At 31.9% G+C, this 27,471-nt stretch overlaps 2 protein-coding genes across 4 annotated transcripts in view; both read left to right on the forward strand.

The window, feature by feature from the left end:
- Positions 1–27,471, forward strand: part of LOC127705450 (uncharacterized) — a 351,867-nt gene that overhangs the window by 312,625 nt on the left and 11,771 nt on the right. The gene's annotated exons all lie outside the window — the stretch shown is intronic.
- On the forward strand, positions 19,921–27,470 carry LOC127705452 (uncharacterized). 3 transcript variants are annotated; one of them, XM_052209773.1, is made up of 8 exons: positions 19,921–20,164; positions 21,413–21,480; positions 22,313–22,462; positions 22,898–22,972; positions 23,387–23,668; positions 24,022–24,108; positions 24,615–24,665; positions 26,745–26,966. In XM_052209773.1, the coding sequence occupies exons 3-8, from the start codon at positions 22,405–22,407 to the stop codon at positions 26,957–26,959; spliced, it is 768 nt and encodes a 255-aa protein (XP_052065733.1). In that variant the 5' UTR covers positions 19,921–20,164; positions 21,413–21,480; positions 22,313–22,404; the 3' UTR covers positions 26,960–26,966. The 3 variants fall into 3 exon arrangements, with proteins under 3 accessions (XP_052065733.1, XP_052065734.1, XP_052065736.1); XM_052209774.1 differs by having other exon boundaries at positions 24,615–24,659; XM_052209776.1 differs by lacking the exon at positions 23,387–23,668 and having other exon boundaries at positions 26,745–27,470.

A 27,471-nucleotide genomic window follows, 5' to 3' on the forward strand; every position in this document is an offset into this window, starting at 1 on the left:
TCTTATGTTTTGTTTTATGAGTTTAAATGTACAATTATAATATAAAAAGTATTTATCACCTTTAATTTAAAACTAATAACTATTTTCTAATTATTTATCTTTTTTTTTAAATTATAGTTATTGGTTAAACTTGATACAATATTTTCATTTTTTATTTGTTATTTTCTTTTACGCCAATACTTAGGACAGCGGTTAGGACATCCTAGCTAAGATAATCCTAAGATAGCTTCGATGTGCATGCTGAGACATGTCGTAAGTCGGTCCTAACTTTATCCTAATTTCTGTCCTAATAAATTCTTAGGACCGATCTTAGGACAGTTTCGATAAACAGGCCCCTGGCCTATTCGACAAATCTGTGTTCGATGATGCGTGAAAACTGGCAATGACATTGTAATAGTTTATTTGACAATGTAAAGCAACATATAACAGAGCTATATATATATACAATATTATATATCTCAATAGTATATGTCTCTGATATAATTGAATATAAGTACATCAGTCGATAGAAAAATTTATTTCTTTAATTGAAATTTATTTTAGGATTCTCAAAGCAATATTTACAACGTTATACAGGTTTTTATCGGCACGTGTTATACTTTGGGATATGTCATGCGGAACCAATGTTTTTTCTAGTATTTCTGGTCATGGTGGTCAAATTTATCTAATATACAAGTTTTGAAGATATCATGAAATAATAGCAATACATTTGATGGAAATTTATATTTGCATTTTGTTTAGATTATTTTCAGCAGTAAGATTCGGTCTTAAAGAAAATGAAAACAACGCGTTATAAATTTGATGCGTCCGAAGCGCATTTACCTTCATTAGGAACGCTCAATGCCTTAAAGTGTTGAAGCAAAACAAAACTTTGATAAAAGGATGAATAACTATTATGTTTTTTGAAGAAAAAAATTAAGTGTCATAAAATTTGAATTACGCAATAAACGCATCTTGATCAATTTTGATAGAACAGTAATGTATTAATGTTACATCGTTGATCTTCAATTCTTAGAAGTGATCTGTGACTGTTTTATTCGCATACGTATAGGCAGAGACGAATATACACATTCTGGTTAAACATTGCTATAAACACATTAAAAAATCGATTTCTTTGAAAAATAGATCATTTTTGAGCAGACTTTGTTTGATTTTTTTTTTTTTTTTATTTGTTTGTAAAAATAATTTTGGGTTTCAATTCAGTTCAATGATTCAAAATACTATCAGCCTATTTTTGTTTTAAAAATAGGGGCGAGGAATTGTATACTTCATCTAAGTTTTTGTTTTAAAACGCAATATCCTTTGAGGTCAGCCAAACCCAAAATCAGCAACATTTTTTTTTTTAATTTTAAATTTCATTTATTTCAGCTTTCTTTCAAAGTTTCTTATGGCGGATTTATTTTCTTTCGGGTTTGATATTTTTATTGTGTTTAATAAGTATTAATAAAATGTGTTTCCATAATAATCTTGTTTTTTTGTTTAGTTATATATATCTTTATACATATGAATTCCTAAATTACACTTGGAAATAAATTTTGAACAATGAATTTGTCACCATTTCGCTTTAGCCGTCTGTACAACTTAGCATACTTTTGAATATGCATGAAATACTTGTCACTGAACGTTAAACAAACAAATATACACAAATTCATCTGCAATTGCGCTATCCTCTGTTACATACCCGTCATTTTGTCACATGCTTGGTACTATTTTTTTAACAAATTTTGTGTTTTAAGATTTTGTCGAAGCGCTTTTCGGTATTTACCGTCACCGGGTACGCTCAAATTCAAAATATTAAAGGCAAAGGATGTTTAAATCCTTGAGGAAATATATGACTGTAACTGTAACATTTTGTTTTGTGTGGCTCTTTGATGACCATTTATTAAACCTGGATTTTCATTCTTTTTTCATAAGTACGTCTTGATTTCTGCAGAAGTCACACTTATTTATATAAATAAATGGTGTTGTGGTTTATATACGTCAATAACATAGCAACCCAGACACAAAACAATATATATATATATATATATATATATATATATATATAGAGTCTATAAGAATCTACCAACCAGTAAACTTAATAGGTATTGGATCATCAAAATTGACAATACTACACAAACAGGGAAAATTATATGAGTCTAAAAGATTGTGTAACAATACCGATAAATAGATGGAAAACAAAACACTAAAAAGTGTTGAATATCATCGCACAAAGATGGAAAAACTGAACAGATGATATAATAATATACAATAATTGCAAATATTTCGGCTCAACAAATGGCCTTCCTCAGTGTTAAAAGTTTTAACAATACTGATATATAATGTATAAGGTGTAAACATAGATCAGTAATAATACAGGTAAGTTTTGGTCGATTGTTTTTATTCAAAATCCTGATTATCATAATTTAAACATTAGACTGTTAATTTAATTATTTCTTTCTATTGATTTCATCTGGATGGAGGACACTTTTTTGAACAATATTCTACAGGGGGTATACTGAGAGCCCGTCACATGTCCGTACGTTCATTGGTACATACATTGACAACAAAAAATTAGTTAACTTTTAAGATTTTTATTGCTGTATTTTTTTTACGTGATATATTTTTATTATATATATATATATATATATATATATATATAAGTCTAGAGATTTGCACAACGATACTAATATAAGATGGTATTATACGAAGATGTTGTTAATAAATCGTGTTGACAAATATTTCGGCTTAACAAATAGCCTTCTTCGGTGTCAATTATTTTAACAATACTGATAATATGTATAAAAATAGCTCAATAATACAGGTAAGTTTTGGTCTATTGATTTAATCCAAAATCCTGAACATCATAATATAAAACAAAACTCAATACTCAAATATAGGTGACTGTGTATATTTTACAACCCAAAATGAGTGAAAAATAAAACTTAGTATTTTTTATTGATGCCGTTTGGATGATGTACATTTAGTTCCTTTATCCAAAAGCTTTCCCGAACCTGTCGCTGGGCATCACTCCAGTGAATGTTCTGTTCAATCACTAGGATCTTCATGCGGTTAAAGTCATCAAGTGTGTGACCAGACTGTCTGAAATGCTGAGAAACTGGGAGAAGTGGCTTCTTAGAGATATCACTCCTATGGCCATTGAGGCGTTTGTGGAAAGGCTGCTTTGACTCACCAACATATTGGAGGCCACAAACCGAACATTCTAGAATGTAAATAACATTCATACTTTTGCAGTTAACATTGCAAAATATCTTATAGTTATTTTCGGTTGCCTTACTGTGAAAAGTTGATGAGTGATGCATCTGTAGGCAGCATTTGCAGCGTTTTTCATCACACGAACGACATTCTCCAGAAGTACTTCTATTATCAGACACTTCAGCCCGCACCAGCAGGTTACGCAGACTATTGGGTTGCCTAAAAGCTATCATGGGAGGCTCGGGAAAAATCTTGGATAGTTTGGAATTCTTTTCAACTGTTTTCCAATGCTCACGAATGACACCGAAGCTGTTTCTGAGAGATGGGTGGTAAGTAAGAACACATAGTCCTTTTATTTTTCTTTTTATATTTGTATTAACAATGGTAGAGGGTTTGATCCCATTTGCGATGTTGCGGACTACAAATCAAGCTCATGCCACAAACACCTGGCAATTTATCCAACACATTACTTCGCAAATGGGATCAAACCCTCTACCATTGTTCCAAGCGGTTAATGGTCCTCCTCAAACAACACTGCGAAGAATATCTGAAAACTCTTACTGGCGAATTTAACACCCTTTCAAATAGCTGCAAAAAAAATCTCACATCTGACAATTGTGATGCTATCAGTGCTCGCCTTAAAGACATAACAACCATACAATCTCAAAATTTGAGTGAAAGGCAGAAAAGAAAATTCCGTAGGGATGGCATCGAACATATCAATCCTTCTTTACCATCTGAAAAAAAAGAGAAAACGAGTAAGGCGCTTTAAACGTAGGTCACTAGAGACTGATTCGCCCTCCAACATTGTGGTCAATCTTTCCAAACACCAGTTAACGGAAGCTGAAACATCTCTTCTCTCGAGAGGCTTAAATTTCTGTCCTTTACCTGTCCCTGTCAATGAAACTAAATTGTCGGAAGACCTTGACAATTTTGCCAGAAGTCTACGCATTAAGGAATATTTCGCGTCGAAGGAGAACAACAACAGAGGCTCGGATAGCGACTCAGAAATTTCAGAAGACGAAAACAACTACAAATTTATAAAAAAGAGTACTTGGATCCCTAAACCGAGCAAAAATGCCACCTTGGAATCATTTATTGACAATTTTAAGTCGGACATTATTAGAAATACTAGAAATAACAATAAACCTTTTGACAATCTTACCAATGAAGAACGAACTGCACTGAAAAACTTACGATCTAACGACAATATCGTCATTAAACCTGCAGACAAAGGCAGTGCAGTGGTTGTCATGGATAAATCTGCCTATATTCAAGAGGCTGAACGACAACTTGGCGATGCAAGGTTCTACCAAAAACTAGACTCTGATCCTACAACATCTTTTAGCAGAGAAATAACTGATAGTTTGGTAGAAATGCACAACGATGGTTTCATCGATGAAAAGACTCTAGAATATTTGAAACCAGAAAATCCAAAACCGGGCAGATTTTATCTTTTACCTAAAATTCATAAGGCCAACAACCCAGGAAGACCTATAGTTTCAGCGAACGGTCATCCGACGGCAAAAATATCGGAATTCGTTGACTTCCATCTTCGTCAACATGTTGAGGACTTACCATCTCACATCAAAGATACTACCGATTATCTTAGAAAATTGCAGGCCTTAAATCCACTCCCCTCCGACACGACACTTGTCTCTATGGACGTCACCTCCCTCTACACGAATATTCCACATGCAGATGGCATTGATGCATGTAAAGAAGTTTGGAATTCCCGACCAGTGAAATATCCACCTACTGAATGCCTGGTCAAAATGCTCACGCTGGTACTCAAAAACAACAACTTCACTTTTGATGGAGACCATTATCTGCAAGTTAATGGAACTGCTATGGGCACCAAAATGGCTCCATCATATGCCAACATATTTATGGGCAAATTAGAAAAACAACTCCTTGAATCTTCCATCGAAAAACCGCTTTCCTGGTTTAGATTTATAGATGATGTGGATATGAAATGGAATAAAAGTGACGAGGATTTAGATACATTCATCACTCATGCTAACAACATACATCCAAGTATCAAATTTACTCATGAGAAATCTAAATCCAAAATCACCTTCCTCGATACCTCCAGCTCGCTCACAGATGGCATCATATCCACTGATCTATATTCTAAGCCTACTGACACTCACCAATATCTGTCCCCTAAAAGTTGCCATCCTGCTCATTGTACTAAGAGCATCCCGTACAGTCAGGCACTCAGAGTCAAGCGAATATGTTCCAACTCAGAAACAACTAAAAAACAACTACGTCTGAAGAGAAGGGGCTACAAACACAAAACTATCCAAAAAGGCTTACAGAAAGCGGAAACTATTCCAAGGAGTAAACTGTTAGAATACAAATATAAAAAGAAAAATAAAAGGACTCCATGTGTTCTTACTTACCACCCATCTCTCAAAAACAGCTTCGGTGTCATTCGTGAGCATTGGAAAACAGTTGAAAAGAATTCCAAACTATCCAAGATTTTTCCCGAGCCTCCCATGATAGCTTTTAGGCAACCCAATAGTCTGCGTAACCTGCTGGTGCGGGCTGAAGTGTCTGATAATAGAAGTACTTCTGGAGAATGTCGTTCGTGTGATGAAAAACGCTGCAAATGCTGCCTACAGGTGCATCACTCATCAACTTTTCACAGTAAGGCAACCGAAAATAACTATAAGATATTTTGCAATGTTAACTGCAAAAGTATGAATGTTATTTACATTCTAGAATGTTCGGTTTGTGGCCTCCAATATGTTGGTGAGTCAAAGCAGCCTTTCCACAAACGCCTCAATGGCCATAGGAGTGATATCTCTAAGAAGCCACTTCTCCCAGTTTCTCAGCATTTCAGACAGTCTGGTCACACACTTGATGACTTTAACCGCATGAAGATCCTAGTGATTGAACAGAACATTCACTGGAGTGATGCCCAGCGACAGGTTCGGGAAAGCTTTTGGATAAAGGAACTAAATGTACATCATCCAAACGGCATCAATAAAAAATACTAAGTTTTATTTTTCACTCATTTTGGGTAGTAAATATACACAGTCACCTATATTTGAGTATTGAGTTTTGTTTTGTATTATGATGTTCAGGATTTTGGATTAAATCAATAGACCAAAACTTACCTGTATTATTGAGCTATTTTTATACATATTATCAGTATTGTTAAAATAATTGACACCGAAGACGGCTATTTGTTAAGCCGAAATATTTGTCAACACGATTTATTAACAACATCTTCGTATAATACCATCTTATATTAGTATCGTTGTGCAAATCTCTAGACTTATATAATTTTTTCCTTATCTGCACAGTATCGTCTATTCTAGACGATCCGGTACATAGTAAATTTGCTGGTTGGTCCTTTTTATAGACTTCTATATATATATATATATATATATATATATATATATATACGTACGTCTGAACCAGTGACAACTCTACAACAGATTTATCCATCGGATCACCAGCAGTGATGGTGATACATGGCCGCTGTGTACATTCTGTATATACAACTCGTCTAAACATCAGCCCAACAATGTTAGATCTGTAAATTTGCTTTCGCAAATTTTTTGTTCTTCCCTCACCGGGATTCGAATTCAAGCTACTGAGATATCGTGACACCAAATCGTCGGATACAGTGCAGGCGATTTGGTGTCACGATATCTCAGTAGCATGAGCTTTTTCACTCATTTGGTCTTTTGGAAAATGTTGTTTGTGCTGTATTTTGACCCCTCAACCAAGAAATTTGAAAAAAGAATATATATATATTAGGGATGTCAACGAGTACTCGAGTACTCGAGTATCGCTCGGTAGTACCGAGTATCGATTAACAAAATGATACTCGAGTAATCGGTTTTCTGCTAGAATGTTGTAACTTTCGTAAGTTTAAACAAAAAATATTTTTATTGAGAGCGTCTCCAAGGAAATTATATATTAATCAAAATTAATAAAAATTAAAATACGATTCGAATGTTTGTGTTTAACTGTCATTTAAAATTAAAAGGAACATGTAGGATATATGAACAAGAGCATTTTTCCAAGGCTTACATTTTTAGCTAAGCTTAGTCACTCCCCCGCCTCTCTACCATTATAGCATATATTTTCATCAGCAGGACTGTTAGCTACCTAACAAATTTGAGAAATCGCTATGTCTCAGAAAAAGTTAACAACATAATATTCTTAAATAAGAACAAATATCGTTGCACCCTGTATCGACTCTCAGAAAATGATTCATGGCATCAGTAAGTTCTAATCATCGCCCCTTTGTTGATCATTAAATGTGTTTTTTACAGTTCCCAAATACTGTTTGAGTAATAATTTTTCTATAGATATTAATTAATTACTTGATTAGATTATTACCAGTTTACATAATTAGTACATGTAGTAAATGAGCTATTAATTTTGGTATAAATTTCCTTGGACTATTAACTTGTCCTAGGTAATATTATAATGTTGAGGGTTTTACGATCAGAAGACATCGACCCACAATACATAAAATAGGTATAATTTTGTGTTTCCATTTGGTAAAAGATTTACCGAGCGAGTACTCGAGTATCGCTCGGTAAATCCAACGAGTAATCGATTAGTAAATATTCACCGAGTTGACATCCCTAATATATATATATATATATATATATAGAAGGCATTTATAGATCGTTTTGTCGAAGCACGAATAAAACTACAGTTATTGTAAGATATAAGAAAAAATAATCGAAATTTTAAAGATTTTTTTTTAAATCTCAAACACAAAAAATGAGAAAAAAAACCAGGAAGGTCCATGCCCAAAGCCGCGGTGAAATAATGGTGCATATAAGATTTTAGAAAACTACACCAAGTTAAAATTCACTGGTGAATTTCATGTCATAGCAGAATGACAATACCTTACTTTCATTTGACAAATTGAAATTGCTCCGTAAACTCCCGATTCAGAACTACATTTGTAATAAGTATGAGTGTACTGGAAATTAATGTTATAATATGTCTGGGACGTTATGTAATACAAAACGTATTGCTAGTGAGGCGCAGGACATTTTAGCGAAACATTTAAAACTCTATTTTAGCGCCGAATTAATCCGTTCACCTGTATTTTCACTAGCCCATTTTAGCGAAAACTTACCCGGTTGAACGAAAATCACCATACTAAAACCATGAACAGTACTATTAATGTTAATGTTTAAGTTGCATTTACATTTTTTTTGTTATGGAAATAAATGTTGTTGTTGAAGCAAACAGAGAAAATAAAAGTGCAACATGTGATGGCTAACGTCACCCAGCCATTTTTTGCTTTCTTGAACAACATATATTAAGAAGCATCGATTGATCTGCTCTACAACATGTCTATACAAGACGAAGAGAAGGAATAGTTCATATCGAAATCTTATGAACAATATTCTACAGGGGGTATACTGAGAGCCCGTTACATGTCCGTACGTTCATTGGTACATACATTGACAACAACAAAATGAGTTAACTTTTAAGATTTTTATTGCTGTATTTTTTTTACGTGATATATTTTTATTATGCTATCATGATACTTTATTAAAATTCATTAATCTAAAATGAATAAATAACATTTTCTAAAATGGCATTGATAATTTCACTTTTCGGTAAAATGGGTTAAAAATCTGGCGCTTAAATGGAATATGCTTTGGCGCTAAAACGTCCGACTGTTTTTGCTAAAATGTCCTCCGCCGTTGACACTTTTACTGATAAATTGAAGATGAATACACATAATTTTACATAATTCAGTCTAAAATAAGTTAAAATCATCACGCGGTATTGCTTTAACACATGAATCTTGATAATTCCGAGCCAGAATATGTAAATAATGTATCAACAAGGCAAATTTCATACACACATAGAAAACATAATAAATTGTGCAAGCCCAAGATTAAATGTTCTTAAAAAATTGAAATATGTATTGAATAGAAATGATCTTGCTCGTATAAACTTAACATTTATTAGACCAATTATGAAATATGCATGTACGTTACGGGATAATTGCACTCAACAATATTCTAATATAAATTTAGAACATGTTAAGTTTGGAGCAGAAAGAATAGTAACTGGTTTGCCCGTGTATTCTAGTCGGGAAGCTATATATTTCGAAACAGGCTAGGAATTGCTAGTAGACAGAAGAAAGTCAAGAAAGGTCAATGTGTTCTATTCTTTACATAACGGAACTACACTTGGTTATCTCTGCGACATAATGCTCCCACATGTTGGTCAAATATCTAATTATGATTTGCGAAATAGTAACAACTATGTAGTTCCCCGTTATACATGTTATAGGCTAGATATAACACAAAAAAAAAATTCATCTACTACTATTGAATGGAATAATCTAAACCCCGACATACGGATTTCCCGAAATATTAATACAAACACCTTCCTACTTTATTTGTGGTGATAGAAAACTTAATATTATTCACTCACGCAGTTCTTTAAATGCAGATCTGAACCGTGTTGATATTAAACTTAATCCCACATGCAGCTCTGGCTATGCTGTTGAGGATTGTATTCACTATTTTTTCGAGTGCCCTTTTCACAATGAACAAGAGAAATATTTTTTTTATTTTAAAAAAAATATGCTATATCATCAGTTGAGTTTCTACTGGCTGATGATGGTGACCTTAAATTTCAGCAAAACTCAGACTATATATATACAATAACCTGGGACTTTTATACTACTAGTAATATATTATGTCCCAACTATAACACAGAGATTGGTGACTACTGGTAAAGTTAATGATTGATTGTTAGTTGCTTAACGTCCTGTGGAAAATATTTCATGCACGTTCAGGACGACAACAATTGGTAAAGTTAAACTAATAACAGCTAGGAACTTCTTTAATATATTTAACCATAGCAGACGACACAAAATCACTGTTTCCGCTGTTGTTCCTAATCAGTATCGGGTATTATTCTTTTAAAAGTTCTGTGGTTTTTATAGTCTGCATGTGACACACTCCGCTTCGGCAGTAAATATTTTTGGTCTTCAATGAATAGAATATACAAATAAGAACAATTCCAACGAGAAAAAGTAACGGCCTGATTTATGTACAAATCAATTGAAGAAAAACAAATATGATATACAGCAACAAACAACAACCACTAAATAACAGGCTCCTGATTTGGGACAGGAACATGCACAACTATGACAACGTTGAATGAAAAAAAAACTTTAAAAGTCAGTTAAAAAGGGCTTACTTAACTTATCGATATATAGCACAAAGTAAACTTAAAGTATAGCTTTCTTGAAAACACAAACAAGAAGGTACATTTACTAGAGGTTTGATACCAGGTATGTGGAAAAGAAAGTGAAGTTATGTACTAGTTAACTCTAGAACAGTAAAAGTTACACCACCAAAATTCATACTTGATCTGTGTTTTGTTGTAATAAGCATTGTGTATAAGATCATAACATTTGGTTGAGACAAAATAAAGTTAGAGAATGGAAACGAAAAAATCAGCAATTTTTCCATTTGTAAAGGGCATAACTCTAGAACGGTTAAAGTGATGCCACCAAAATGTATACTTGATCTGTGTGTTGTGGTAATAAGCATTGTATATGAGTTTCATAACACTTGGTCGAGACAAACTAAAGTTAGAGAACGGAAACAATAAATTCAGCAATTTTTCCATTTGTAAAGGGGCATAACTATAGAACGGTTAAAGTGATGCCACCAAAATTCAATCCTGATCTGTGCATTGTGTATGAGTTTCATAATATCTGGTTGAGGCAAACTAAAGTTAGAGAACGGAAACAAACTTTGGGACGTACGTACGTACAAGGGTAAAACGTAATGGCTACAGCGGGGGCATAAAAACGGAAAGGGTTACACAAAGGTCTTGTTACGTCAGAATTACTGACTAAACCACGCATCTGCACACATTGATAAGCACTGGAAAAGAACTGCCTGTAAAAAACGACAAAAGAATGACACCTGTTCTATGACATGTAAAATTTTGTATCTAACTCCTCTACAGATTACCTTGCATCAGTTGAAGTTATGTACAACAGTTATGAGTTATTTGCGCAAACACTTGCAAAGTGAACCTGAAGGGTAAATTCTCAAACTGGATGGTTACATCTGAGATTTCAGTTGAAAAAGGCTTACTTAACTTATCGATACATAGCACACAGTAAAATTAAGTTATAGTTTTCTTGAAATCACCTGACAAGAAGGTATGGTCGGGTTGTTGTCTCTTTGACACATTCCCCATTTCCATTCTCAATTTTATTTACATTTTCTAGTAGGCTTGATAAAAGGCAAGTGGAAGAGAAAGTGTAGTTCTGTATACTAATTAAATATGTTAACCTCTAGAAAATGTCATGAAGAGTTCAATTCTACTTTGTTGATTTCTGCCAAGTCCTCGAAAGGCAACTATTCAATGTCACGATCGAATGGCTGATAAACAGTTATTTTCTTAAAACGTACAGAAAAAGTAAAATTAACTGACGACTGCCAAAAAAAAAAAAAAAAACCAAAACAAACCCACAAACAAAAAAACATGTCGAGGCCTTGTATAGCCAACTATACGATATGGGTTTTTCTCTTTTTTAAAGGCCGTACGGTTGCCTATAATTGTTTACATCAACTGTATTTGAACTTTGATGGATAGTTGTTTCATTCGCAATTACACCACATCTCCTTATTTTTTTAACATCTGAAAAACGTCCCACTATACAAATTTATAGAAATTGTTATAATTTCTGCTTCTATATAGAGAAGAAACACTCTTAATAATGGTCAAGAAGGTGTCTCAGTTTTTTTGCTTCAGACTTTAAGCTCTGATCGAAGTTTGTATAATTCAATATACACATGTACATCATATCTCCTTCATATATCTTATATCTTATGCATGGAAATTAAGAAATTGGTTTGCAAGTGACTGTAGTGAATGTAGGCGGTGATAACATTTAACCATTCGTTTAAATTTATGTGACAAGGTAAACGTTGCTAGACATGACCATTTTTCATTTTTTCTTCACCATGTTCTCTGCATTGCTGTACAACACAAATTCCTCACTTCTTACTATTAAATCTGATGATGTGAAGTTGATTTCTCTTTTTACTTCTCATTGTATCATTTTTTTCTTTTTTTACTCTTTGTGATGCTAAGCATTGCATGTTATTGCAGAAAACAAAAGTTGTGTCGATTTTGCTCAATATACCTGTACCCTGTATGTACATTATGAAGATATGTAGATGTAAATGACACATTCTATGTGACACATACTATGTGACACATTCTATGTAGAATGATTTTATAATTTTGAATAAGAAAAATATATGTCAGTAGTTATTATAAAAAAAAATCGGCATCATTTTAGTGTCACTTCTTTTTCTTTTGGCAGTAAGTTTTGTAACTAATAAAATTATTAAATATATAAACAATAAATTCAGCAATTTTTCCATTTGTAAAGGGGCATAACTATAGAACGGTTAAAGTGATGCCACCAAAATTCAATCCTGATCTGTGCATTGTGTATGAGTTTCATAATATCTGGTTGAGGCAAACTAAAGTTAGAGAACGGAAACAAACTTTGGGACGTACGTACGTACAAGGGTAAAACTTAATGGCTACAGCGGGGGCATAAAAACGGAAAGGGTTACACAAAGGTCTTGTTACGTCAGAATTACTGACTAAACCACGCATCTGCACACATTTATAAGCACTGGAAAGGAACTGCCTGTAAAAAACGACAAAAGAATGACACCTGTTCTATGACATGTAAATTTTGTATCTAACTCCTCTACAAATTACATTGCATCAGTTGAAGTTATGTACAACAGTTATGAGTTATTTGCGCAAACACTTGCAAAGTGAACCTGAAGGGTAAATTCTCAAACTGCATGGTTACATCTGAGATTTCAGTTGAAAAAGGCTTACTTAACTTATCGATATATAGCACACAGTAAAATTAAGTTATAGTTTTCTTGAAATCACCTGACAAGAAGGTATGGTCGGGTTGTTGTCTCTTTGACACATTCCCCATTTCCATTCTCAATTTTATTTACATTTTCTAGTAGGCCTGATAAAAGGCAAGTGGAAGAGAAAGTGTAGTTTTGTATACTAATTAAATATGTTAACCTCTAGAAAATGTCATGAAGAGTTCAATTCTACTTTGTTGATTTCTGCCAAGTCCTCGAAAGGCAACTATTCAATGTCACGATCGAATAGCTGATAAACAGTTATTTTCTTAAAACGTACAGAAAAAGTAAAATTAACTGACGACTGCCAAAAAAAAAAAAAAAAAAACAAACCCACAAACAAAAAAACATGTCGAGGCCTTGTATAGCCAACTATACGATATGGGTTTTTCTCTTTTTTAAAGGCCGTACGGTTGCCTATAATTGTTTACCTCAACTGTATTGAACTTTGATGGATAGTTGTCTCATTGGCAATTACACCACATCTCCTTATTTTTTTAACCTCTGAAAAACGTCCCACTATACAAAAGTAAAGAAATTGTTATAGTTTCTGCTTCTATATAGAGAAGAAACACTCTTAATAATGGTCAAGAAAGTGTCTTATTTTTTTGCTTCAGACTTTAAGCTCTGATCGAAGGTTATATAATTCAATATACACATGTACATCATAATATCTCCTTCATATATCCTATATCTTAATGCATGCCGGGAAATTAAGAAATTGGTTTGCAAGTGACTGTAGCGAATGTAGGCGGTGATAACATTTATTATAACCATTCGTTTAAATTTATGTGACAAGGTAAACGTTGCTAGTCATGACCATTTTTCATTGTTTCTTCACCATAATCTCTGCATTGCGGTACAACACAAATTCCTCACTTCTAACTATTAAATCTGATGATGTGAAGTTGATTTCTCTTTTTACTTCTCATTGTATCATTTTTTTTCTTTTTTTACTCTTTTGTGATGCTAAGCATTGCATGTTATTGCAGAAAACAAAAGTTGTGTCGATTTTGCTCAATACACCTGTACCCTGTATGTACATTATGAAGATATGTAGATGTAAATGACACATTCTATGTGACACATTCTATGTAGAATGATTTTATAATTTTGAATAAGAAAAATATATGTCAGTAGTTATTATAAAAAAAATCGGCATCATTTAAGTGTCACTTCTTTTTCTTTTGGCAGTAAGTTTTGTAACTAATAAAATTATCGAAATATATAATAAAGAAAAGTTGTTCTGTGCGTGTGAGTTAATTTTTTTTGTTGAATTTTTTATTAAGAGGTATGATTAAAACATTAAAACAATAAAATGTATTTTTTTGTTAATTTTATGCGTTTAAATTTTTATATGTCATACAATGCTTATTTCTTATTCTCATTGAAAGTTGTTCTTTGAGTTAATTTTTTTTTTTTATAAAAAGAAAGGGTCTACTCTTTATATTTGAGTCCCCATTAATTTCCATTCTTTAAATTTGAGTGCCCCATTTTCTTTGTATTTGAATGCCCCATTTTCTTTGTATCTTTGAGAACCCCATTATTCTCTATTTTTTTTTTACTTTTTTTCCATATTTTTCATTATTCTATTTTTTTTTGTTTGCCATCTAGCTATTCCGCATATATTTTGTCAGTTATTCTGGATTCTTTAAAACCCAACCCAGATCCTCATCTATTAATGGACTTTGTATATAAGTTTTAAAAACACATTGAATGAAATAAGAAAAACGATTTTAAGTCCTGAAGATTATAGACCCCTCATTATACACAAGAAAGTGAGATCACTAGTTTTTTAAAAAGCCCGTATGTCAGCGGATAACAAAACATATTTTGTACAGATACAAAAGTCTGCCTGATTGATATGCGGTGAGTTTCCCAAGAGAACACAATGAATGATTTAGGCAACTGAACAGAATCTGTTGAATAAGAAACGGAAATACTGCAACGTTTCCGATGTTGGTCCGATTGTTAAGACTGAACTAAGTTGTGACGTCATTTGCAATGTAAACAAACTGAAACGCTGTCATCAGGTAACAGTCGGAAAGCTGACCCCGGTTTGACCCCATTTCTTAAAGCAACAATGTAAGTCATGTGATTACCATATATGGGCATTTTTTTACCAAAATAAGTGAAGCCCGTTTTTTGAAATTTGTAGTTTTTTGCATGAATTAAAACTAATTTGCTTTTAAGTGAACATTCTTGAGTATATAAGAAATATATTGATCCATTCAATTATGGATTAAACTAATTTTTTCTCTCAAAATGTGTCTTCAAAGTCTAGGTGTTGACAAAAAAAATCGGTCACTGGAAATTAAAATCGTGATTTTCTTTCTTAACTTCTCGGGAAGCTATGCTGAATTTAAATTATGTTATATAACATAACTTTGACTATGATATGTCAAATTTGTGCTACTTAATACGCTGTAATACGCAAATGTGCCACTTCGATGTGTCGATATTTCTGACGAAGCGGGGCCGATAGTAATTTACGAGTTACGTCCCTTTGTTTTGTCAACGTATATTTGTTCCGCCTAACAGAAGTTCCACTGGAAACTTTGTTATAAACAATGTCATAATATCTGTTCCTGTTGGAACAAATATTCTATACCATACATTCCGTTAGGAACATTTACTGTAATATTCATTCCAGTAGAAATAATATTCCAGAATATTGTTTCCATTTGGAACTTATATTATGAAGGAACTTCTATTCCGTGACAGTTTGACACTCTCATGATCAAACTATTATTATATTAAGCACCATATGCTGTTATTTACATGAGGATATTATTAAAATAATTTTATTGGATATATTTTGATACTAAAGACATGTGCAAAAAAATTAGCGAAACACATTTTATCACTCTACAGAACTCAGTCTCAGTGAAATACTCAAATAGGCCCTATGTCAGTATGTGCCATAATATTATTAAGTACAATAACCGAACCAAAGTCCGAACGAACCGACATGATGACCGATTAATGACTACGGTAGGATATTCCAAGAGTTAATTTAATATTTATATTTTGGTAAGTATTTATACTGCTGTAACCAAATTATTTCAACACAGAAATAAATTTCTACTTTAATCATACAAGGGGTAGCCAAAATATTCATGAATAATGGATCAAGACAGGATTAAAACGATCAAATACAGGAACTCCTTTTCATTACTGATACCTGATCTTACCTTTTTCATTTAAACTTAAACGAGACCATAATGAAAGTATTCTGTATGTAAATTCTTCATTATTTGAAATAAAAGGAAATTAGTTTGCAATATTCTTGTATGAACAAACTAAATATAACAATAAATTTTGTCTCACTGATTCCATGCAGATTCTAATGAATGGACTCAAATTATAAAAAAAAAACACTAAACCAATAAATAAATGGTTCTAATCATGAACTTGAAAATAGATAAGAACAAAAAAGACTGGGTCTAATATTTTTCTTCTTCTATTTAATTTTTTTTAACAATTATGCATTTTTATATTTATATAAAAGTATTTCAGAGCAGATTCTGAATGCTAAGTCAACAATATTAATTTTTAGATCATAAGTCACACTTCATGTCAGTATGAACATGCTTTGAATAAGAGTGATTAAAATGCTAGTCTGAAAGAGGTTGTTTTAAGTTCATATTCAGGACAAGACTTTTTCATTTACCTTTGGCTTTGGCAGTTTTGCAGGATTACTTCATCACAAATTTGTTTATAATATTATAAACGATGAATGAGTTTTGGTTAAGGTTGTGTAAAGACAGTATACGATTTCCTTACCTTGTTTTAGTTAAGTCAAACAATTCACTGACTTAAAGAGAATAATTAATCCAGTCAAATATTCACAGCTGAACTCGCCATTGCTTTTTCAAACAAACACACTAAATGTGTGTACATTGTGAAAAGATGCAAGTGGACATCGATGTGTAAGATAAAAAACTACAATGTCAAAAAATGTCTTTCGTTTGGAATTTAGTTCGAACGGGGTTTCCTAATGGGTGATAGAACGATGAACTTGATTTTTGTTTTAACTTTGAGATACTTATTATTAATATTTTATATAGTTTGTATATTCTTTGTTTATCTGGAAAAAAAAGAAGAAAAAAATAACAGACAATTTCGCATAATTCTTAAACGACGATCAAAGGCATTACGTTATTTTTAAAAGACGGACAATTTATAACATGTTTAAGTATTATTTTCTTTGATAATAAGAACCATGCTTGAAAAATCGAAAGAAATCTTTTTCTGACCCTAATGGCAAGTAAGAAACAGAAAAAAGAAAAAATTCCAAATTGGCGCCAAATTATTTTTTCCGCGAAATTAACGCAATTTCAGGATGGCGGGTTTTAATATCAGTCCCATTGTTGTCTTAAGAAAGTAGCAACAACGGTCGTTTCTAAGGTAAGTGCTTTCCGACTGATAAGGCTTTATTTTTAGGAGTTTTGTTTATTTGCTTTTTGTTAAAGGTACGTCTTCCAATCGGAACTACTCGGCCTTTCTGGTTGCACGAAGAAATATTGTATTGCATAGCGAGAATGGCCGAGTAGTTACGATTGGTACGTCTTCGTAACATTTTACTCAAATCCCGAGAGATAAACGTTTCATGACAAACGAGACCGGAAGAAAAAAAGAGATTTCTGCGCAAATGCGGGAAAATAAAAAAGTCTGAAAATAAAAAAAAAGAATCCTTATTGTTAATCATTTCGGGTCACGTGATTGTAGACATCGTTTTAATTACAATTTGACTGGTCAGTACGGGAAGTGACCAATCTCTGTGTTATAGTAGTCAGATCTTTAAAAAAAAAAAGGTAAAAAAAGAAGGACGATTGTTTTTTTTTTTGTTAAATGTTTAGTACATACCTGAAAAAGAAAGATTTGTAGAGTAAAACATTTGGTAATTATACCAGAAGATGAAAGTTATAGAAATGTGATAAAAATTAAATCAATAGTTTTCCCAACGTGATTTTTATTTGTAAGCCAATTCTTTCTGAGTCTTCCGTTTGACACCCCCTTTTTTCTCTTTTATTCAAGTCTGCTTATTCTGTTATTGAAAGAAGAAGCTTTATCCCGAAGCAAATTCTTTTGTAAAGAAATAATTTAATGAGGATGTTTTTCTTGGTTTGATCATTAAAAAATATAAATATCTATAAATATGTTGCCCCGATCAAGGATTTGTATAGAAACATACCTATACAAATCATTGCCCTGATTGTGACAATACCTATTCTTCAGTTTCTGGTTTTCTTGGTCATTTAACTTTAAGAACAAAGCACAACCTAAGCAAGATTAAAAGGTATGTTTTCTAAATATCTTTTTTCATTCCCTTCTCGCAGTATATGAGGGTCTACATGGGGGTTTACAGAATAGAGAATAATGAGCTAAAAATATTAAGAATGGAGAAAAATGGACCGAAACATAGAGAATAGAGAATAATGGGGTGCTAAAATATAAAGAATAGAAAATAATGGGCACACATTACAAAGAAAAGAGATAAAATGACCTTAAAAAATCAAAGAATACAAAAATGTATGACCCCATCCATTCCCTCATATATGTATGCCCATGCTATACTCATGTACAAAAGACACGTCACATTAAACATAAAGTGCAAAGTTTTGTATAAAAATATATTAACTAAACTGTTTTGCTTAAATCTTGTGTTTAAAGACCTCGTTTAAAACGAAATGCTTAAAAAGTGTAATTGTCTCAAACCAGAGCAACCTTCGTGACACAAAATCCATTTTGAAAGCCACTTTTTCAATTTGTTCAATAAAAAAGTCCGTTGGTGAAGAATTATAATTTTTTTTTTTATTTCAAGCCAGAAATGAGTCACAAATGACACGTGAATGAAAACAAAATTTCTTTTAAAACGGCTTGATGTTAGAAATTAGAGGTTTCAAGCCATACCCGTCTAGTGTTCCTGCTTAACCAGAAGTGATCTAATGAGAAAAAGAGGTTTACTGGATAATTATAAAAGAGGAGATGTGGTATGACTTCTTACGAGAAAACTCTCTACCTAAAACCAAAATGTTGTTTTTATATAAGCGCACTGCGGAACAGAAATCCACATCTTTTAAAACGTCGGCATGCTCAACTGTCTGACCGCATTATGCTGTCCTGGACTTTAGGTTTCTACAGTCGCCATTTTCTAACTTAATAATTCTTTTGTTTTTTTCTAAATTTCGAAATTTTAATGTTGATAATGTCAGAACTGAAATGATGTTTTCAAGAAATGGGAAAACATACCATTCCAATTCAATACAAGTAATTATAAAATATTTATCAATTAAACATTGCTTTACAACGTTGTATTGGTGTAACGCTTGGTACAAGAGTATATATATCCATATATTATAGTAATGTAAGGACCAATACTGAATCAACACTTGAGCGTCAGTGACAAATATTTCTCGCATATGATAACCAAAAATTCAGTACATCGCCCCGGCAGTCTTCACGCTTAACCACAAGTCCTACGGCCATGGCTTGTAAAATTGCTTTCGGGCTTGTAAAATTCTCCTCTACAAGCCAACAGAATCCAACTAAAATTTTCAAAATATTGAGCGTCTGGCTTGTGGACTCAGAAGTTATGCGTGAAGGCTACATCGGTTCTGGTTCGTTGCGTTTTTACAGGATTTGTATGACGTACACCGTCCTATATATACTAAGAGTTGAAAAGTGCATTATTTGAAGCTACATCTCAAGAAAACCAATTTCCATTTGAAACATTATATATGCTCATACATAATGTTGTCTAAAAGTACAGGCCCCGGCGCCATAAAACTTTTATTTTCTGAGTAAAAAAATATTCTCAGAATGAATTATTTTACTCAGCTAAGAATTAGAACTTTTTTATCCGCCATAAAAAAATATTCTCAACTTTGAGAATATTCTCAGCTGAGAATTTTTCAGAATTTTTTTTCTCAGCTGAGAATTTTTTTCTCGACGATGTAAGCGGCAAACGGAACTCTTTCGTGTTTGAAAACCAGAAAAGAGTGCTAAAGTTCGCGAAAATGCAGGTAAGATTTGATGAGAAAGTCGTCTGTCAAGGTAAGTTCGGTTGTCATTATGGCAGAAAAAAATAAGAGAGGAGCAAATTGGACCACCGATGAAGAGCTAGCTCTGATAGATCAGGCAAATCTGAGGGAGGATTCCCTATTTGGGAAGATGAAAGGTTGTGGCGATGTGAAAATCGCCACAATAAGGCAAAATGCATGGAAAGAGATATGTGACATACTAAATGCGTAGGTTCTCCATATTTTCCCAATTTCTCAAACGTTTTTGGAATGAGAATGTCGGTTGTATCAGATTCTTCGTCATTATATATCTTGAACAGTAAATGCGAATGTTATTGATAAGGCCCCTCATGTTGGTGTCAAGTAGTCACATAATCATAAATGTTTTGCGCGTATAATCCGATAAATATAACTTACTTACTTAGCACCTTGGCTTAGGGAACGATAATTTAACTTAAAAAAAGGGAGTGGGTTATGTTTTTTCATTAAATATTATTCTGATCCCCAATTTGATGGAAAAAATGTGTGTGAAATCTTGAAAAATATTATTTGATTGTTGATTGATAACAAGATCAAAGCATTTTGAAAAACTGCTCACACTATGCAAAAAAAAATAATTCTGACTCAAACAAAAAAAAAACAAAACATACCCCCTTTGACATGTTTGAAGTTAATTGGTTGCTCCCTTATTATATATAAAAAATATACATGTACATGTAGTTTCTTGGAAAACTACATGTAATTACCTCAACAAAGCTCCATTGCTACAGATATGTACTTAGATTAGCTACTGCTTTGAATAAACAGAGGCTGTCTAGGATCGTAATGATGAAAAAAAAATCATTTAATATACCCACCAAAGGTTTACCTGTACTATCTTTTCTGTCCAGGAAGAAATAATATTAAAAACGTGGATCACACTGAATAACATGCATAGCGAATTAATTAATAGTGTACACCAAATTTTTGATTTTTTTTTAAATAGACCGAAAGAGTATTAGTCGTTGTTTATAGTTGAAATTTGGAGTATATATATTAAATGAGTAAATCATGAATTAAACGGTTCATGATGTCACAAAAACATGACAAAATTATGTCTATGAGCTACATGTAATACACAAAAGACTTTCAGACAACATTAATACAGTGTTACATGTACATCCAAAATTAATTTATAAAGAAATAAACTTTAAGTATCAGAGTTCATTTTCCTATTATTCATTAACATTTTGCTTTTTATTTCTTATGCAGAAGATTTACAGTCCGTAAAAGAACATCTGACGAGGTAAAGAAGAAGTACTATAACTTAAAACAAAGAAGTAAGTTTAATGTAAAATGAGTTTCAATATTTTCATGTTGTGTTTATACTTGTTATAGATGCCACTATTTCTTTAATGGACATTATAATATGGTTTGGCAATATATCTGATTTATTACAAGGCAACATAAAAATTGAACAGTTTGTTGCTCAATTTGCTTCAATTAATGGGAACTAGAAAACAAAAGTAAATTAAGCAAATCATTAACATTACATGCTATATTCAAAATGTACATCAGAACTGCAAAGGTCAATATTTTTTCCTTGTGATGTGAAATCCTTGGAACATTTTTATAATTGTATATTTAATATTATCCTGATTTAGAGTAATTTCTCGCAATTTGATTGGCTGATATTGTCCTAATAAATTTCAGTACAATTTGTATCCCCTTTAATCCCTTATACCATTGACCTAATAAAAAAATAATAATTTTGTGTTGCTTTATAGTCCTAATATTTTTTATTTTTCATAGTTTTATATTAAAAATCTATATATATTTGGTTGATATTGTCCCAAAAATTGAATTTGAATATCATAATATGACATAATGTAATATAACAAAATCAGGATAAATTCCTTACACAGTGTGCAATTGTCCTAATACAGAATTTATCAGGTCAATAAAATTCATATCGGGTTTGGCTTGGCCTCACCCGATATGAGTTTTATTGACCTGATAAATTCTCATATGAGGACAATTGCACACTGTGTAACTAATAATCTTGTTAGGCCAAATAAAAAAAGATGTGCGTTTCCTATTACGGTACCTTCCCTATTTTTTTCAAAGATGTAATATTTTTTTGTCCTTATTTGAGAAATATATGTTTTTTAGGTAAAGAAAAATATGACCTGCAAAAGAGACCAAAAACAGGAGGAGGTCCTGCTGCCAAAACCACCCAGGCAGAGGAACTCCTCATCAGTCATATGCTGGAAGATAACCATACGCAGCTGACTGGTTTGCCAGAGGGTGTAGACACTGATAGTTAGTATTATATACAAGACAATGATCACTTTGATTCTCTTTGACATTAAATTGTGACATGCTTGTGAAATGTGAGAAATAGTACCAGAATTACATATTCTATTAATAAAAGTCTGTAAATAATAAAGTATAAGTAGTCTAAAACTGAATACAATTATATGCAGCATTTGATAAATTCTGTGTTGCATCATGAATGCAATAAAATTAACATATGATGGTTTTTACAATATGAATAGTTAAGTTTTTTTATTATTGTCGATGCATAATAAATACATGTAACATAATCTCTAAAGAGCCTAAAAACCAGTCATCTGTCGTTCTTCACTTTCTATTTTTTCATATGAATTAAAGGTTTTTTTTGTGGGACTGTTGGTCAGTCAGTTACATGTGTTATTTCGTCTGAAATGAGAACTAATAGTATATGTCTTATTTCAGTAATTGCATCCCAATCTTCTGGATCCTGGATGACAAGACAGAAGGAGGCTCTTGATCTCTTCAAAGAACTATCAGGTACTTTTATTTTTTACAATCTCTTCTTCTTTCTTTATACATGTATTTCAGCTTGCTGTTTTCAAGCTTCTTGTGTAAGAAATAAACACATATGAAAGAAAGAGGCTTGAATATTGCAGATGGTCATGGGTAAGATTTTCATCTCCAACCTAACTAACATTGATTGAGGGACAGGTATTGTTACTCAGGGATGTCTGCCTGTCCTGTTTCTCAATCTTACACTTTCTTAAGAAAAAAGCAAAATTTACATAAAATGGTCACTGCTTGAAGTCCCATAATGACAAGTTTAAATTTACAATAAATAAGCACCAACCTGTCATATGTCTTGAAATACACCTTGATATAGGTCAGAAGTTAATAAGCATTGAAATATGAAATGAATAAAGTTATTTCAACCATTGTCTCATTTTTCAGAAAGAAATTTGGTGACAACAGCCAAGAAAATGGCAGTAAAAATAGAAAATTTTTTGAACACTCACACAGTTGTAACACCAGTCCCTAGAGCTAATGACTTTCACATTATGGAAAGCTTAAAAGGAATTTCTCAGAGTGAAGTGGACCAAGATGAGTCTGAAAGTGATTTATTGGTGAACTACCTATGTCAAACATACAGTTGCCTTAGAAATTTAAATACACCTGATTTACCTTCTTTGATCAATGACTTGGTGATATTTATAAAAGAAAACACATATAAAGGTTTGTTGCTCCAACCAATTGATATGAAATGCATAAATTGGCAACAGAAAAAGAAACTAGTTTCCCATTAAAATATATATCTTAGTATACAATCAATGTGATGGTGTGAAAGGTCCAGATAGGTCATCTGCTATTTGGTTGAGTTGTTGTCTCTTTGACATATTTCTCATTTCCTTTCTCAATTTTATCAGTATTATTTCCCTCACTGTTGCTTGTGACTAAGTATTAGTGAAAACAACTAGAGTTAATGTTTAAATGACAACAAAAATATTGTCATGGTTGTGTCAATTTTGGTACAATTCCGAAGTTGAAGTAAATCAATTAACATATATAATAATCCAATTACATTTCAGAATTTACACCAAATGAGGAGCTTGATGGACAGGCTGAAGCTGACAAAGAACCTACATGTACTGTAGCAAATGTAGTGGAAGAACAGGGTAAAGTTGTTAACATATAATTCCAAGTATAAGTATGATAGGATAATCTATTTAAAATTTTGGGAAATACATGAATTACATTAAATCTGTTACATATACCGCACCTATATGGGAAATCTTGAGACAAAGTCATCAATTAAAGAAACTATATTATACTAAATTATATCCAACATTTTTAACATATATTACATAAAATATTTCATTTCTGTATTATTGTCTTTCATGTGTTTTTGCAAACAGAATAGTTGAATAATAAAGTAAGAATTTGTTGAAAATTATAATGGATCCCATATACTCATACATTGCAAATGTGCAAAGGCTATACTTTCATTTTAATTATTCAAATGAATGTTTCATTTTTTAAACATGGGCTTTTCCTATATATTTGTAAAATTGTATTCCTCTTTACAATATATCAATGGGGATTAAATTTGAATATTAAGTCTTCGTCCATGTAAAATGTCATAAAAATCTATGAATGTTTACATGAAATTTTGATTTTATAGGACAAAATGGTGAAAAGACAAGTACACCAAGATCTAACCCAAAAGGTAAAGGTAAGTTTCCAAAAAAATAGGGCAAATTTTTTTTCAAAAGTTATAACAGACATGGATTCTAATATGACTTTCTTCTATGGCTTTGGATACAAAGCCATGTTCTTATTCCAATAAAACATGGGATTCACATGATTGACGTTACAATTGAAATTGCAACGTCAGTAGCATTTTGAACCACACCGCAGATTAACATGGAAATTTTTGTGGGTGTTGCTAGCTAGGAAATTAAATAAAATCATTCTAAAACTAAGTTTAAATGTTTCTGTAAAAAAGAAGATGTGGTATGATTGCCAATGAGACAACTCTCCACAAGAGACCAAATGACTTTAACAACTATAGGCCTTCGTACAGCCTTCAACAATGAGCAAAACCCATACCACATAGTCAGCTATAAAAGGCCCCGTAATGACAAATGTAGAACAATTCAAACGAGAAAACTAATGGCCTAATTTATGTACAAAAAAACAAACTAAAAACAAGTATGTAACACATCAACAAACGACAACCACTGAATTACAAGCTCCTGTTCATTTTTTAATCGCTAAACTGTTGATTTTTGTCGAGCCTTCGACTTTTGTTGAAAAAGCGAGACATAGTGATCTTACATTCTGTTGGCGTCGTCGGCGGCGTCTACAAATATTCACTCTGTGGTTAAAGTTTTTGAAATTTTAATAACTTTCTTAAACTATCCTGGATTTCTACCAAACTTGATAAGAAGCTTGTTTATAATCATAAGAAAGTATCCAGAAGTAAATTTTGTAAAAAAAAAAATCATTTTTTTAGTATTTTACTTATAAACATGATAAATGGACTTAGTTTTTCTGCCAGTTAACATTACATTCACTCTATGGTTAAAGTTTTTAAAATTTTAACAACTTTCTTAAACTATCTTGAATTTGTACCAAACTTGGACAGAAGCTTGTTTATGATTAAAAGCCAGTATCTAGAAGGAAATTTTGTTAAATTTTTTTTCAATTTTTTCCGTAATTTACTTATAAATGGTCTTAGTTTCTCTTCCAGTTAACATTACATACAGTCTGCAGTTTAAGTTTTTAATCATTTATTAGATTCATAAACTATCCTGGATTTTTACCAAACTTGGACAGAAGCTACTTACAATCAAAAGATACTATAGAGAGGAATATTTTTATTAATTTTTTTCCTCATTTTTGGTGTGTCTGCGATTAACAGCAAAAGTAGGCGAGACACTGGGTTCCGTGGAACCCTTACGAACTTTTTCTATAACATTTTTGGTTCACCAAATCAAAATTGCTGCCTTTAGAGGGTGTATTATATGTCTGCTTCGAAGTACAAAAGATCTAAATTTTCCTATTAGAATCGAAATAATTATATCATGCCATGCTCTATGCATGCTTATTGAAACATTGTAAGGCAATATTCAACACCTTGCTAATGCTCGGTATTAAGATATTGACAAATATAATGCTTTCCCATGTTAAAATGATCATATAGCATGGCATTAAAGAATTATTTCTTAAATATTAGTTTCCGGCCAACCATATCCAGTACAATCGTAAGACATATTTATTTATGTAGAATTATAATTAAAAATTCCTTCTACCACTGAGGTTATTGGACTCTACATATAAGGCAAATAAAATAAGAGGAAAATAGTATTATTGATAGTTTTATTGCATACAAAGAGCTTAAAAATGTATACTTCATTGTATGAAATGTTTTTTTTCCATATTTATTTTCTTTGAAGATTGTATAGATAACTAAAACAATATTATCTAAACACTGGTAAGGAATAAAACAAATATATGAAGATGTATGAAAATGAAAATATATGTCACAAATAGAGGGGAACTAACTCTTTTCAAATTTTAACAACCATATTGCACAATTTTAATTTGCATATATGGTATAATTTGATAAATAAAATTTATTTTTCATGATGTCATGAAATGGATTTAGCGATTTATTATTTAGAATGTTTTATATTCACTTATTTTATGACACAGCTTATATAGCAGATTCAACATGAAATACAAAAAGAATGTACATTTATATAACTTGATAACAACCTTATGTAAAATTTATATTTCATGTCACTAGGAAACATAAAAAGAGGAAGAAGGACTTTGGCAGAGTTAGAAGAGGAAAACTTACTTTTGGATAACGAACGGTTACGTGAAGAAACCAAGAGGATAAAACTAGAACAAGAAAATTTGAAATTAGCAAAAGAAGTTTATATTTTGAAAAAACAATGTTTAATATGTAAACTGCAGTCTGAGTTTCCTGATTGTGTACAAATTTTAGATGAACCATAATTACAACATGTTTATTACTGTAAATCTGGATATTTTGGTGTTCAATTCTACATAACTTAAAATTATTACTATTTTTCACTCAAACACATGTATAATACTTGGTAAAATATTGTTTAACATTGTAACCATTTTGTCACCTTGACATAAATCCATATCATTCAAATGTAACCAACTGTATATTTTAGAATTTTTGTATCCTGGCCCTTTTTCAAATTTTAGATAAGTGGTGGCTATAAATCTGTTGCATAATGCTAGGCTAATCAAATCTTTGTGTAAGAGATCCCTTTTTTTTTAATATACTAATTTGTTAATTCAAATAAGACCAAAAATGTATTTTTACCTGTCAGACATGAATTAGGAAAATTCCATGTTAGTATTATCTACAAATATTATAAAACACATAAAAAAAAAAAAGATTAACTATCATATTAGGAATTCTTAACTGACTTAAATATTATCTTCTTAGTGATCAAAAGTTATATTAACCATGAATGAGAATGTGAAATTGGTAA

Source organism: Mytilus californianus, unplaced genomic scaffold (assembly GCF_021869535.1).
Source record: "Mytilus californianus isolate M0D057914Y unplaced genomic scaffold, xbMytCali1.0.p SCAF_6, whole genome shotgun sequence".
NCBI lineage: Eukaryota > Metazoa > Mollusca > Bivalvia > Mytilida > Mytilidae > Mytilus > Mytilus californianus.